This window comes from Suncus etruscus, chromosome 6, assembly GCF_024139225.1.
Source record: "Suncus etruscus isolate mSunEtr1 chromosome 6, mSunEtr1.pri.cur, whole genome shotgun sequence".
NCBI classification, from domain to species: Eukaryota; Metazoa; Chordata; class Mammalia; order Eulipotyphla; family Soricidae; genus Suncus; species Suncus etruscus.
In genome coordinates, this window is record NC_064853.1 from 56,506,481 (window position 1) to 56,521,000 (window position 14,520).

The window sequence follows — 14,520 nt, forward strand, 5'->3', positions numbered from 1 at the left end:
CAGAGGGGACCACATATTCTAGCCGCCCTGGGGGTGAGGGAAGAGGAAATGGGAGGTAGGACAATTTGGGGATGGGAATCCCCCCTGATTTTATGTAAATAGGTACCTAAAATATTGTCAACAATATGTAAGCCACTATGATCAAAATAAAAATTATATTATAAAAAATGAGTGGATAAAGAAGGCATGATATATGTATATACAAATGAAGCTGTTTATGTATATACACATGTATACACTATAAATTTGCTAGTAATGAGGAGGATGTCATGTTAAGTGAAAGTAAGTCAGAAATAAGGTCAAATACTGAATGATTTTATTTACCTGTGGTATTCAAAACAATAGGATGAAGAAATGCAAGGTATAAAAGGGGCAGATACCTAGCTTACTATAGGATATAGGAAGGAGAGATAGGGACAGAAAGAATATGAGAGAAGGAATAAGAAGAGTCAGGCTAGAGGTAACAGGGACAGAAGTTGGGGCCCCAGGCTTGATTTTACTATGTACCTAAACCACAGAGTCAACAACAAAGTACAAGATCCAAACTACATCAACCAAACTTACAAAATGCCTATAAAAGTGGCAAGCTGGGTGGTGATAAAGAATCAGGGAACACTGACGGAGGAAAGTTGACACTGGTGGTTAGATAAGTGCTGACAATTTGTAAGCTTGAAACTCAACTATGAATAACTTTGTAAATCATGGTGCTTTAAACAATTTTTTAATGAATAAACGCTTTGGCATTGCTGGTTGTGTTTGGAAACCAGTTCCCTTGCAGATCATTGCTCAACCCCAGAGAAATGCTGGCAATCTTTTTGCTTATTTCAAAGAAACAAAGATTGTTTCAACTTTCTGTTTCCAAGAAAATCCCCAAATCCATCCCCCGACTCCCAGTCTCTGTCCATACCTTCCCACAATTTTTATGGCTTTATTTAGTGCCTTTGCTTCTAATTGTTTTGTCAGTGAGAGTTTTATATTCAAACCATTGGTATTTCAATTAGCTTCTAGTGTTTGTTTTATTTAGGTGAGACAAGTTTAAAATTAGCATCATGTTAATCAACCCATCATTAGTCTCCTACAAACTATATATTAAAACAAAAGCTAGTTCTTTGAGAATTTTCAGGATTCAAGTGGTAGACTTCTTTGTAACTTTCTAAGTGTGTAATCACTTTAGTGTTAGAGAGGTTCTGAGTACATCCTTTCATTGTTAAAAATTTGCGAATGTAGAAAAGCAAAGAAAACAAGTAGTGGTGTTATAAAATAAGAAAAAAAATTATTTTTACTCCTATGATCCAGTACTAGCAACTTCTTTAGTGGGGAGTGACTTGAGCTACATCTGGCTATTGTTTTCAGGGCCTATTCATGGCTCTGTACTCAGGAGTAGCCTCCAGCAATTCTTAGGGAACCATATGTGGCAAAGTATTAATAATTCAATATTTAAAATATATCATTCCACTTTTTTCTATACTTACAATATTAATCTGTATTACTTTTATAATTAGGATTTCACAGCTCTACAGAATAAAAATAATGTTATGCCTTTCCATGTCCTCACATTTAAACATTTTATTATAAAATCTGATTTACTAAGTTGTAAATAAAACAGCCATTTCAGGCATTAACTTTTTTTTTTTTTTTTTTTTTTGGTTTTTGGGCCACACCCGGCGTTGCTCAGGGGTTACTCCTGGCTGTCTGCTCAGAAATAGCTCCTGGCAGGCATGGGGGACCATATAGGACACCGGGATTCGAACCAACCACCTTTGGTCCTGGATTGGCTGCTTGCAAGGCAAACGCCGCTGTGCTATTTCTCCGGGCCCAGGCATTAAACATTTAAACACCAATTCTACCACCATGTGCTCTTCCTTTCATCACTGCCCAATTTTCCACCCTTCACCCTAGCCTGCCCCTTAAATTTATTCCATATTGTTTGTTATAACACAAAAAGTAAATATAATGATCAAAACTTAGGTCAATAGGGTCAATTTAAAATAATTGCTTTATCTCTCCAGGGCGTTACTAATGCCAATGTCTAAGGATTCTTGTTGGTGTAAGATGAGCTTTATGTGTTACTAGATTAACTATATAACTTTCCCATCAGATTTCCTGTGATATTACTTGGATGGTGATGGCACTACTATAAAAATTGAGATGCTGTACAGCCATTTGCAGCTGTGCAATCCAGGATTTAAAGATCTGAAACAAATTGGTAGTTTGGTGATTTGATAAGATTAAGTCGCAGAGCTGGGTCATTCTTGCCAGAGTATAGGGTGTGGTGCTGGGCTGCTGTGGTTCATGCAAAATGAGAAATCTGCTTCCACTAGTTCTAAGAATCCCACGGAGTTATCTGCCTGGACCAGAATACCTGGGAATTATCAGCGACAACTATTTCTTTTGGAGTTTAGTAGAAGAGCCGGGCCATTTTTCTGTTGGGAAAATGGCAGGTGTGGGCAGGGGCTACTGAGTTTTCTGGGGATGGATCAGCCCAAACTCATTCTAAAAATAGCTCCAGAATTTTCAGATCTGTAGTCTGGTCCCACCCGAGAAGGTACTTAAATAAAGAAATTATTAAAAAAAATACATACACAGAGAGATTAATAATTTCTTTATTTAAGTACCGTGATTAAAGAAATGTTCATGGTTGGGTTTTCATTGAATTTATACCACCCTTTACCAGTGTAACTTTCCTGCCACCAATGTCCCCATTTCTCCCTACCCCATCTCCTGCCTGTCTCTGAAATAGGAATTCTGTTTCTCTTACAATCAATGTCATGGTAGTTGTTAGTGCCGTTTGTGCTCTAACTATGTTCACCTCAGCTAACAATCTTATTTGAGTTCAGTTGCAGAGTTTTTCCATTTTCTGTCAGAGGGTAAAGGTTTGGCCCTGATATCTCTGTGAAATTCTCAGAATGGTGAGGGTAGATTCCCCTTTGTGTATGAACCACAGCAGTTCAGTATCTTTACATTAATTTTTTTATAGCATCATGTTTCCTTAATTATCTTGTTTGCTAAATTCTCGCAGTGAAATTACTTGTTAGAGGAAGGATCCCCTCAGACTTGTTGGATCATCAATGAATTTCAGAGAATTTTATCTTCTGCTTTATTGACTTCTATTATTTAATTTGTGTTTTGGTTTGGATGCCACACACAGTGGTGCACAGGACGTATTCCTGGTTCTTTGCCTGGGAATCATTCTCCAGGTATTTGGTGAGAGGCGTATGTGGTGCTGGGGATTGAATTTAGATAGGCCACATGCAAGACAAGTGCCTTATCCCCTGTACTATCTCTCTGGCCTGAGTTCTATTATTTTATTTAAGCTTTGCAAACCATTGAATTCCAAAACTAAGTTCATTCTGTTAATTTTCATTTTGACAATTTAAAAAGCACATTTATTAATCACATATAATGTTTTTCTTTAAATTGCTTTGCTAATAATATACTTTCTATTTAAATTGTTCACTTTAATATTTTAGAATTTAAGTGTATAATAGGGAAATTCCTTGTCACACATGTTGCAAATTTGATTTATCAATTTCCTTTTAACATATATTTGTGAAATGTCAATTTTTTGTTATTTTGCTTTTCTAATATATATTTATTAATAAGTAAAATTTTAATTGAATCACTATGAGATACACACTTTTTAGAGTTTCTCAAGATTGAATTTCAGTCATACAATGTACAGCATCCTTTAATTTAATTTACTTTACCTTTGGCTTTGGGGCTACACTTGATGCTACTTGGGCTTACTCCTGAATTTCTGGGCAGGATAGTTGAATGTAAGGTCAGTGCCTTGCCTTACTGGCTCTACTCTCTCTCCTACCCAAACTCAACAAGTTTTGTCAGGTTTTGTTGCTGTACTTGTCCCCACCTCCTACCACTTACTCCCATGGGGGTAGTAGCTCCCAAACAGCATTTGGGGGCTGGGTGCTACTCCACCAATTTCAGCATGCTGTTCAGGCCTTCCAGCATTCAGGCTGCAAGTGTGATGATGTCAATCAGTTCCACTATGCTGCAGCTCACCAGGGTTACTCCCTGTGGTGCTCATGGAAGCTTTCTTGTGATGGAGACCAACTTGCGGTTACATGATTGCCAGAATGTACTCTAGTCTTTAAAATGTTATCCCTTTCCTTTACTTACACCTTTATAATAGTATCCCCCAGCCCCCAAACAATTATTTTCTATACTTTTCTTTTAGTGTTTGTTTGGTATTACATTTAATACCTGCAACTTTTTAAAATTTTAATAAACAAATTTGGGAATCTCTTGCCCCTAACTAAGCAACAGGTCCAGAATCTACCGCTGGTCTCCTCATTGTGGTACACTAATTGCCATATTCCAATTGATCACTGTCCTTTCCATTACATTTTACCATGTTTATTTTCAAATCTATGGGCTACTTAGTCACTATTGTAGCTGTGACCTTTAGTACTATTTTTGGCTCTATGTTTCCCAAATTAGTTACCTCTAGGTAATATTGACTGCTTTTATTTTGTAGTTATTTTTTGTTTTGTTTTGTTTGTTTTGTGGGAGGGAGTATTAGGCAGTAATCCAGAGACCTTGAGCCTTCCTGGTGATTCCTGGCCAAACTGGGTAGCATTCAGTGCAAGGATTTGAGGGTGTGGTGCTGTTCTGGTGTTGCAGTGCTAGGGATTTTCTGGGTCACCCACCTGAGTGGTGTTCAGAGACCTCTCAGGTTATATACCCTGTGATGCCTGGGGGACCATAGGTGGTGCCAGGGATAGAACCAGGGCTGGACACAAGCAAGTCCTAAATTTCTTTTAGTATGTCTCTCACTTCTTCATTTATTTTATGTAAATGTTCTTCCACAGATAATTTTTATAATTTTATAAATATTTACTCAGGTTTTTCTATCACCCATCACCCTCCTCCCTCTCTGCTGATATTGCTGTGATGAGCAGTCTCATACATGCTTAGTTGTGGTGCTTCCGAAGAGCCACATATTTGCACACTCTAGTTGTGGTGAATACGCATTTGACTACAACTAAACTGAAATCACTTGCATGGCAACAGAATTAAGTCTCTTCTCTGCTTGTTGTGGCACCAGGGATTGACTCTTGCTATACTTCAAGGCAAACACTAATCTACTGTATTCCCAGGCCCCTCATTTGTTTACTTCAGGTTTTTGGGGGAGGGAGGGTTGGGGCCACACCAAAGTGATGCTCAGGGGTTACTCCTGGCTATGCACTCAGAAATCACTCCCGGCATGGGGGACCATATTGAATGCCAGGGGATCAAACCATGGTCCATCCTAGGATTACACGTGCAAGGCAGATGCCTTACCACTTGTGCTATCACTCTAGCCCCTTGTTTACTTCTTAAAACTGTATTTATGACTAATTTATGGAATCATTAATATTAAAAGTGAAATCCTTGGGGGCTGGAGAGATAGCATGGAGGTAGAGCATTTGTCTTGCATGCTGAAGGATGGTGGTTCGAATCCCGGCATCCCATATGGTCCCCCGAGCCTGCCAGGAGCGACTTCTGAGCATAGAGCCAGGAGTAACCCCTGAGCACTGCCAGGTATGACCCCCAAAAAAACCAAAATAAAAAAAAATGAAATCCTTGGTTCTGGAACCATAATATAGTCAGTAGGGCATTTGCATTGACCATGGCTGACCCAGTTTCAATCCCCAGAAATGTATATGCTCCCCCATGCACACCAGGAATAATTCCTAAGTGAAGAGCCAATATATCTTGAGGCCCACCAGGTGGGCTACAAAACAAACAAAAAAGACATCCTTGCATTATGAAGCCATCTTATTGAAGAACAGAGTATGACTTGGACTTATTTAACTTTAATTTGTTCTTCAATAAAGCTTTATGTTTTCATTATTTGGGGGTGATAATGGTTTTTCAATTATCACTAGAGTTTTATTTTTATTTTTTGTGCTGACCTTCTACATCTTTTGCTAAATTTATTTCTAGATACCCTTCTATTTCTTGGAACTGCTCAAAGGTCTTAAAAAAGCAATTGTTCTCAAGCAATCATTTTCACTCTGTCTCCCAATGCAAATGCAGATAATATATCTAGAAGTACCACAAAAAACTTGTGTTGATTTTAGATTCTTTTATTTGGACATGTTCTCAAAGATAAATATTGTGGCTTAGTGCGCAGCCATTTTCTCACTTTAAAATGCAGCTTAAATCCATTTTCCATCTGGGCTATTTTTGAATAGAAATAGACACATTTCAGTGTGAAGTCAATTCCAAATGAAATCAGCCATCAGGGTACTGCGCTGACTGCCACAACTATGTGCTGAATAGTTCATTAAATCCTAGAAAATTATCCAAACTTTAAAGATGTAACCATCATTCACCAAAGACCATTATCTGCACAAGTCAAGCTCAGAATCCATTAAGGCATGATGAATGAAAAGAACAGAAATAATTGTCTGTAGCTTTCCTGCTGTCCCAGGGATACACAAACAAAAATGGAATGCCATTTATACACATCAACCTGAAATCAAAGTAATTTTCTTTCACATCTTAAGTCTGCCAAAGAATACTTTGAGTCACTCCTATTATTTTGTTATGAATTTTAATATATATTTCATGTTAATAAAACTCTGATGGAGAACAATTTATTCTAAATGCTATTTGTATAGGTTAAATTCTTTTTTTCCCCTCTTGTTCCAATTCAAAAACAATGTCAAGGACAAAAATGTTTGGTATTCAGTTGGTTAGACCTGTCCCAAATCAAAGATAGTATTAGAACTGACTTGTCATAATTTACACTAAATATGGCCTTAAGTCTACATTATGCACAAAATTTGAATGCAAACATCATTCCATAAATTCTTTTTGAAAATTATTCTTGTATCATTGGAAGGAGACATCATTTGAAGTGGAAATAGGATTTTGAGGTTAAAATGTTTTAAATAACATAATTAGCTCATAGTGCCAGAGCTATTTATTTTAAAGAATTTTTACTCAGAATTTTGTGTAGAAACAATATAGAATCATGAATGTGAAATGTCTTCTTATTCCTAAAAAAACAGATTGGGCTTTTTCAGGAGTGAATGTGTTAAATATGATTGGGAACAACAAACATAATGTGTAACATATAAATTAAAACAGTCTTTCTTGAAGTAAATTTTACATGAACTTTGACATGGAAATTTGAATTTTCCTTTTTTTTTTTTTTTTTTTGGTTTTTGGGTCAGACCCTGCGGCACTCATGGGTTATTTCCAACTCTGTGCTCAGAAATCACTCCTAGCAGGCACGGGAGACATATGACATGCCAGAATTAGAACTATCGTCTTTCCTGGATTGGCTGCGTGCAAGGCAATTGCCCTACTTGTGTTATCTCTCTGGCCCCTAGAAATTTTAATTTTCAAACATCCTAGTGAAATAATCATAGAAAATTTCACAAGTTATAGGTGAATAAATTGTGTTCCTCTGACATTGTTCATACTAATGAAAAGCTGGGAACCACCCTAGAGAACAAAATTGTTTGTTTTACATTATGGAAAATTCAGCAGCCATTAGAAATGATGATGCAGGGCCAAAGCGATAGCACAATAGAGTGTTTGCCTTGCATGCAGCCAACCCTAATGGACCTCAGTTCAAATCCCGGCATCTCATATGGTCCCATATGATTTCTGAGTGCAGAGCCAGGAGTAACCCCTGAGCGCCACTGGGTGTGATTTCCCCCCTCCCAAATGATGATGCAAGTTCATGTGTACTGAAATGTTGAGAAAAACAATATAGTTGCTCCCATACTGTAAAATTCAGTAATGGCTAATCCTTTTCTGAATTGGACAGTTCTGCATATTTCTTTTGCGTTCTAGGACTGCATAGCCCATAGCCCATAGCCTTACTGACTCTTCCTCCTTTCCCCTGATATTAACCTGTGTCTTATCCTCATCAGTATTTATATTAGCTCAGATCAAGTCATATAGTTTATGAAAACAAACACACACACACACAATCACACACATGTATGGAACTGGCAATGTTTTGACTCTAGCCAAGCCTTCTTTCTCAAAACCCAGATTCATTTATCCTACTTCCTAAATAGCATTGTCAACGTGAATATTTAATAGATAACTCAAGAGGTTCAAATTCTAGTCTCTGTTCATAAACTGGCATTATGTACAGATTTTTACTCTATCAGCTGAAGTAAGGGAGGGAAAGAGTGATGAAGAAGAAAAAGAAAGAAGAGGGGGAGTGAGAAAGGAAAGAGGAGTAAAAGAAGAAAGGAAAGAAGGGAGAAAAGAAAGGGAGAAAAGAAGAGAGGGTAGGAGAACTTATAATTAAGAACTTGGACTAGGAGTCAAGGATCTTCAGTGGAATTCCAGATCTACAGTTTACCAGAGTATGATTTAAATCTCTCTGTGCTTTTGCCCTTATCTGTAAAAAGGAGGTAATGCCAGTAGTGTATTTGTAAAGTTGAAGAGTCTTTAGTTGGCAGAGTTCTTGGAAAGGGCTTTAGCACATTGGACAGCACTATTTATTTAAATTATTTTAATAAAGTGTAGGTAACCTGGTTACATTTGTGTTAAAATTTATGGTATTATTTTTAGGTCAAAGGTTTTTCCTCTCTATTTCTCCCATATTTTGCTGTGCCTACGCCAACAACAACTGCCACACACACACATATACACCCCTTTTTATTGTATTATTTTATCTCTTATTTTTTTTAAAAAAAAGAGCTTACTAAACCTTCTGCTATTCTATTAATGACTTTATTGTAGATAGAATTATTTTCACAAATATACTTGCAACTGAACTTTTTCTTCTTTATTTTTCTTCTCTTCCATCTTAATTTTTTTGTTTTTCTTTCTATTTTCTTTTTATTTTTTAATAACTGCCTTCTGTCACCTTGAAACAAATGTATATGATCAATTATGTCAACTATGTGGTGCATTTTCTTTAAATAAAAATTTTTTAAATTATGTTATTAGGGGCCAGAGCAATAGCATAGTGGTGGGGCATTTTGTGCATGCCACAAACTCAGGAAAGTCCCAGGTTTGATCCCTGGCATCCCGTATTTCCCCCCAAGCCTGCCAGGACAATTTTTGAATGTAGATCCAGGAGTAACTCCTGAGCACTGCTGGGTGTGGCACAAAAATAAAAAATATATTTATGGTATTAATATACAAATTTACTCTACCCCACACCACCATCTAAATGCACACTACACCCCTTACCACTGTCACTGGGTTACCATTAGTCCATTTTCCTTCCTACCTGCCAGTCTTCTCACTTTCTTAGGCATATTCTAAGTATTAACTTTTTAAAATTTATTTAAAAATATGCATCACATACTTAACATAGTTAATCATAATACATTTGTTTCCAAATAAGTGAAGCAAAGTTATTGAAGAAATAAAGAAAAAATGAAAAGGAAGAGAAGAAAGTTATAAAGAGAAAGAATGAAAAGAAAGAAGAAAGAAAGAAAGACAGAAAGAAAGAAAGAAAGACAGAAAGAAAGAAAGAAAAAAAGAAGAGAAAGAAAAAAGAAAGATGTATAGTAGCAAGCACATTTGTGAACATTATTTTCTCTACAATAAGTTATTAATACAATGGCAAAAGATTTAGTAAGACTTTTTAGTTGTCCATTTTGTTAAGTTTGTGTGACCTATAGGGATGACAGAATTAAACAAAAGTTAAGTTGATATTGTTTAGATATTCAAAGCACTATTACTGATACTACTTTTAGAGGTGTTGCCTCAGCTGCCAGGTCTCCTTGAAGAAAAAATATAAGGTGAACCTAGCTGAAATTCTAAACAAGGATTTTCCCCTGACTTTCTTTTCCCAGTAACCTCTTCCTTTGATATGTAAAAACCCACCTAGATTACTGGATCTTCCCCCATGCTGGTGGATTTGGTTCTGCAGAATAAAGAAAGGAGTTCTGGCTTTTAGCATGGCAGAGAGACCACATAACAGAGAGAGCACATGGCAGAGAAAGGCCATGAAGTGAAAGCAGATTGACTCCAATGAATCTTTAACTCACTGGCTTGGTATTATTTCTTTTCTGCTACACTACTTCATCAAACGCATCCACCTGAGGGTTTAGAAACACAGTGCTAGGGTAGTTTTACCACTCATGAATAAGTAAGACATAGGTAGAGGGTACCTATACTTGCTACTAAAAACCCTGATGATATCAGTTCCAAAACTGGCATACCAAAAATTTGGTCAGTTCGGTGTCCCAGAAAGGTAGTTGTAGGGTCAGTGATAAGGCAGGCCATTGGGAAAATGGTAATTCTGGGTGATGGAAGATGCTGGTGTGGCTTCAGGCAAGGGCTTGTCCCACTCTCTCCTCCTGAGCTGGCCAACTTTCTGCTGCAAGGGCCAGTATACTGTGATCTTCCATAACTCGATTTACATTTTGTTTGAGAAAAAAGTGAACCTATGAAGCTAGCTGGCCCAGACTAAATATTATCATAAAATAAAATGGGTATCTTTGCTCAACAGTTATAACTTTCAAGTGCAATACAAATATATGGGCTATGTTTGTCTGTTTTGAGAACTTCAGTTACATATATATGACCTAAGGGTACAACAAGTGCCTGCACGTTCATATATTCACACACTTAATTAAATCATTTAAATAATTAATTTTAACATTTAAAGTTTATATTTTTAAGGAGGAGGAGAGGATCTACTGTTGGGTGGCTAGAATTTATTATTAGAAGAAACAATACCTGAAGCAAACTGCTTACTTGATTTAGAGAGTATTTGTATTTTAGGCTTGTCCTTGGCTATCTTTCTGACCCAAGTGAGGACATTCAGGATCCAGTAAGTGAAAAATTTTTCAAAGAAGTGTGGGTTTCCACAGCAGCTCGAAATGCTACAATTTATGACAAGGTAAGGTTTTTAGATTTCTCTTTTAAATTTAATCCTAGCATAAAAATTACATAATGATTTCTGCTGGTTAGTATTATATAATATTCTCCATGAGCATAGAAGTCAACAAATTTCACAGTATATAGTAAAATGCTCTCCTGAATTAAAAACAAATGTTTTTAAAAGTCATGGGTGTTGGAGCCAGAGCATGGCACAAGTGGTAGGGTATTTGCCTTGCACATGCAAATCTAGGACTGACTGTGGTTTGATCTCCCCGGTGTCCCATTTAGTCCCCCAAGCTAGGAGCAATTTCCGAGTGCATAGCCAGGAGTAACCCCTGAACATCACCAGGTGTGGCCCAAAAAACAAAACAAAACAAAAAATCATGGGTGTTGTTCAACAAATGCTGTGTATGTCCTTAGCATGTAGTTTTTCAACCTTTGTGCTTATCTAGTGACAAAGGGAACAAAAAGTGAAGTAAACATGGGTTGAGCATAGCACATCTATTTGCTGGTTCTATAACAGTGTAAACTTACTTGGCTTTTCTGAGTCCGTCTTTCTTTTACTATAAATTGAAAGTTTTTTCTTTAATTTATAAGGATAAAGAGTGATCTGTAAAATGTAGTTAGAACATAGTAAATAGTATCTGTTTTCATGATGAAGCTTATTAATCATGAGCATTCTTTTTGTTGAGAAACTGCATTTGGGAAAGAGCTTTAAAAACAAGTTCCATTTATTAGGGCTACCAATTTTATCCTTTGGTTATATTTTATTCATTTAGTAGTTATATATGTATTGGTTATATTTTATCCATTGGTAAATTTTATCCATTGGTTATAATAAAAAGTAAATGAAAAGAATTAAGAATTATATATCGTTAAGAAAAAGTTTCTTCATAAAGTAGGCAATTTTTCATAATAGAAAACTACTGAAACCGAGATATGTTGGCTATCTATTAGAAACTGAATATATTCTTATTTGTGATTTCCAGAGTCGTTTCCATGTATATATGCATGCTTTCTTATGAATCATAATAATTTACATATCTTATTTAAAACAAAAATCTCAGTACCATGATCAAACATCATTATATGTAGTTCTTAAAATATAATTTATTAGTATAGTATACAGGCTTATAAGTATCCTGAACTAGAGGGTAACATATAAAGGACTTTGAAAGTCAATGGAATAAATCTAAACATGTACCATGTCTTATGGTTGTATAGACACATGCCCTATTTTTAAAAAGTACATATTGAGGGCCCAGAGAGATAGCACAGCGGCATTTGCCTTGCAAGCAGCCGATTCAGGACCAAAGGTGGTTGGTTAGAATCCCAGTGTCCCATATGGTCCCCCGTGCCTGCCAGGAGCTAATTCTGAGCAGACAGCCAGGAGTAACCCCTGAGCATCGCCGGGTGTGGCCCAAAAACAAAACAAAACAAAAAAGTACATATTGAAATGTTGAGAAATAAAGTAGTATGTTGTCTGAGTGCACGTTAAGTTAGGAAACTAAGTACACAGTAGATACCTCTGAAATAAAGGTATATTTAAACTTTATTCAAAATAAAAACTTAAGATCATATAATATGCATATTTCCTTTCATATTCTCCTGTATCAAAGATGATTATCACCCAAATAACCTAAAATGGTGTAACACCAGTAAAATTCCTTTTCTTTACTACAAATTTGTCATTATCTGTGGTTGTTAATGACTTAGGTAGGTAAGATAGAAAAAAAATTCTAGCTGTGATTTTTTTAAATTAAATTTAGTAGTCTCTTTCTTTTGGGGGGGGCACACTCGGCGATGCTCAGGGGTTACTCCTGGCTCTCTGCTCAGAAATCACTCCTGGCAGGCACGGGGGACCATATGGGATGCCGGAATTTGAACCACCATTGGTCCTGGGTCAGCGCTTGCAAGGCAAAGGCGCTACCGCTGTGCTATCTCTCCGGCCCCACCAGTAGTCTCTTTCTAAGTAAGAAAAGAAATTCTTCCATCAGGTTTGTTTATTGCCATGAAACTAATATATGTTTCATAAAATTCAAGTTTTGTCTGTTAAAAAGAGTATGTTCCAAAAATGAAATATGCTTTCTTTGAAGCTTACCAATTTACCTTTTGTGTTTTAATCAGGTATTCCGGTGCCTTCCCAGTGATGAAGTACACAATTTAATTCAGCTCAGAGACTTTATAAACAAACCCATATTAGCACAGGAAGATCCCATGAGAGCTGAGGAGGAACTAAAAAGGATCCGTGGATTCTTGGTGCAATTCCCCTTTTATTTCTTGTCTGAAGAAAACCTACTACCTTCTGTTGGAACCAAAGAAGCCATGGTGCCTACAGAAGTCTGGACTTAAGAGTACTTTCATGTGCAGCTCAAACCTTCTATCTTGGAGAGTTCACTATGCACAGTGATTTTTTTTTTTTTTGGAGACCTCACAGCCTAACCCAACCCTGGTGCATTCTTACCACTGAACCCATTAAACTAATTGGGAAGGGAAGTGTTGTAACCCTACTGACGAAAAGACACTTCATAGCAATAGGGCTTCGACATTCCTCCTTCTGATCTTTTTGGAGAAGGGACTGCATTCTTATTGGGAGCATATACCCAACACCTTAAAACACAGTTTCAAATGTTATGTGTTTCTCAAATTTATATGTATTTTAGGGTCAAAAAGTAATTTTCTTTGCTAATAAGAACCTAAAACTAAAACATAGGTTGCCAAAAGTTGTCTAAATCATCTTATTCTTCACTGATCCTTGTTTATGCAGCTGATGTCTACAGAACCTGCCTCCATATCATAGTCTGTACAAGCACAGTTTTACATACTATTCATTGAATAAGATGTTGTGATGCTGCTTCAAGTTTCTTCAAGGTCGGTGGAATGCTCCTATACATCTGCTACTAAAATAGTTTACCCAAAGCAAGGTGTGGGCACTATTATTCTTCGGTGACTGAAAGAACAGACTAGAGTCTAGTGACCACTACAGCCTGTGACAGGCACTTCTGATAACATTAACACTATATAATATGACACCACAGAGTAATAGGAAGAAATTAAATGTGGTTATTGAGGCAGCGATTTTACTTTGCCTCTAAAGGCACTGACAAGATGTACCCTGTTGATAAGGCCCACCTGATCAAATTTGAAAGCCTGTGTAATATTTGAATACATATTATCTGATAAATCTAAGAGATAGAATTCTCTAGTGGTATTGGTAAAAAGTCTGTTGCAGATAACAAAGGTGATTCCTATGGTCTTGTAAAATTTCCTTTCCTCCTTGACTTACTGAATTGTTTGAAATTTGAGTTTCTGTATTTCAGAATCAAACCAGTGCAATTTGCTTTTCAAGAGAATCAGAGACTTTGTAACTCCTACCAAGTTAATAAATATTCTTACTCTTATTTGACATTCACCTATCCAGCTACATTTTTTTCCAGCTACGTTTTTAAGAAAACCTAACTAATTGCAAAATTCACATTACTTCATTTGCATTATGTATTATGCATTAACATTTCAGCAGATATTCCAAAGAGGTGATCATATTTATCAATTCACTTTGTCCTGTTTTCTGTAAATTTTCTAGAAATGTGAATTCTATTTTGCATCTTTGCTCTTTGACGCACATTAGCTTCAGCTTTCTCAGCATAAGTATTATTACAATTTAAACAGCTAATGTGGTCTTGGTATAGATATATTAGTTAC

The 14,520-nt window shown here is 36.5% G+C and overlaps 1 protein-coding gene across 1 annotated transcript in view; it reads left to right on the plus strand.

Moving 5' to 3' along the window:
• Positions 1 to 14,219, plus strand: part of PLD1 (phospholipase D1) — a 212,008-nt gene extending 197,789 nt beyond the window's left edge. Inside the window, exons 25-26 of the mRNA XM_049775678.1 lie at positions 10,720 to 10,837; positions 12,946 to 14,219. Coding sequence (XP_049631635.1) covers positions 10,720 to 10,837; positions 12,946 to 13,170 — 343 coding nt within the window. The 3' untranslated portion in view covers positions 13,171 to 14,219. The remainder of the gene's footprint in view (positions 1 to 10,719; positions 10,838 to 12,945) is intronic.
• The last annotated feature ends 301 nt before the right edge of the window (positions 14,220 to 14,520 follow it).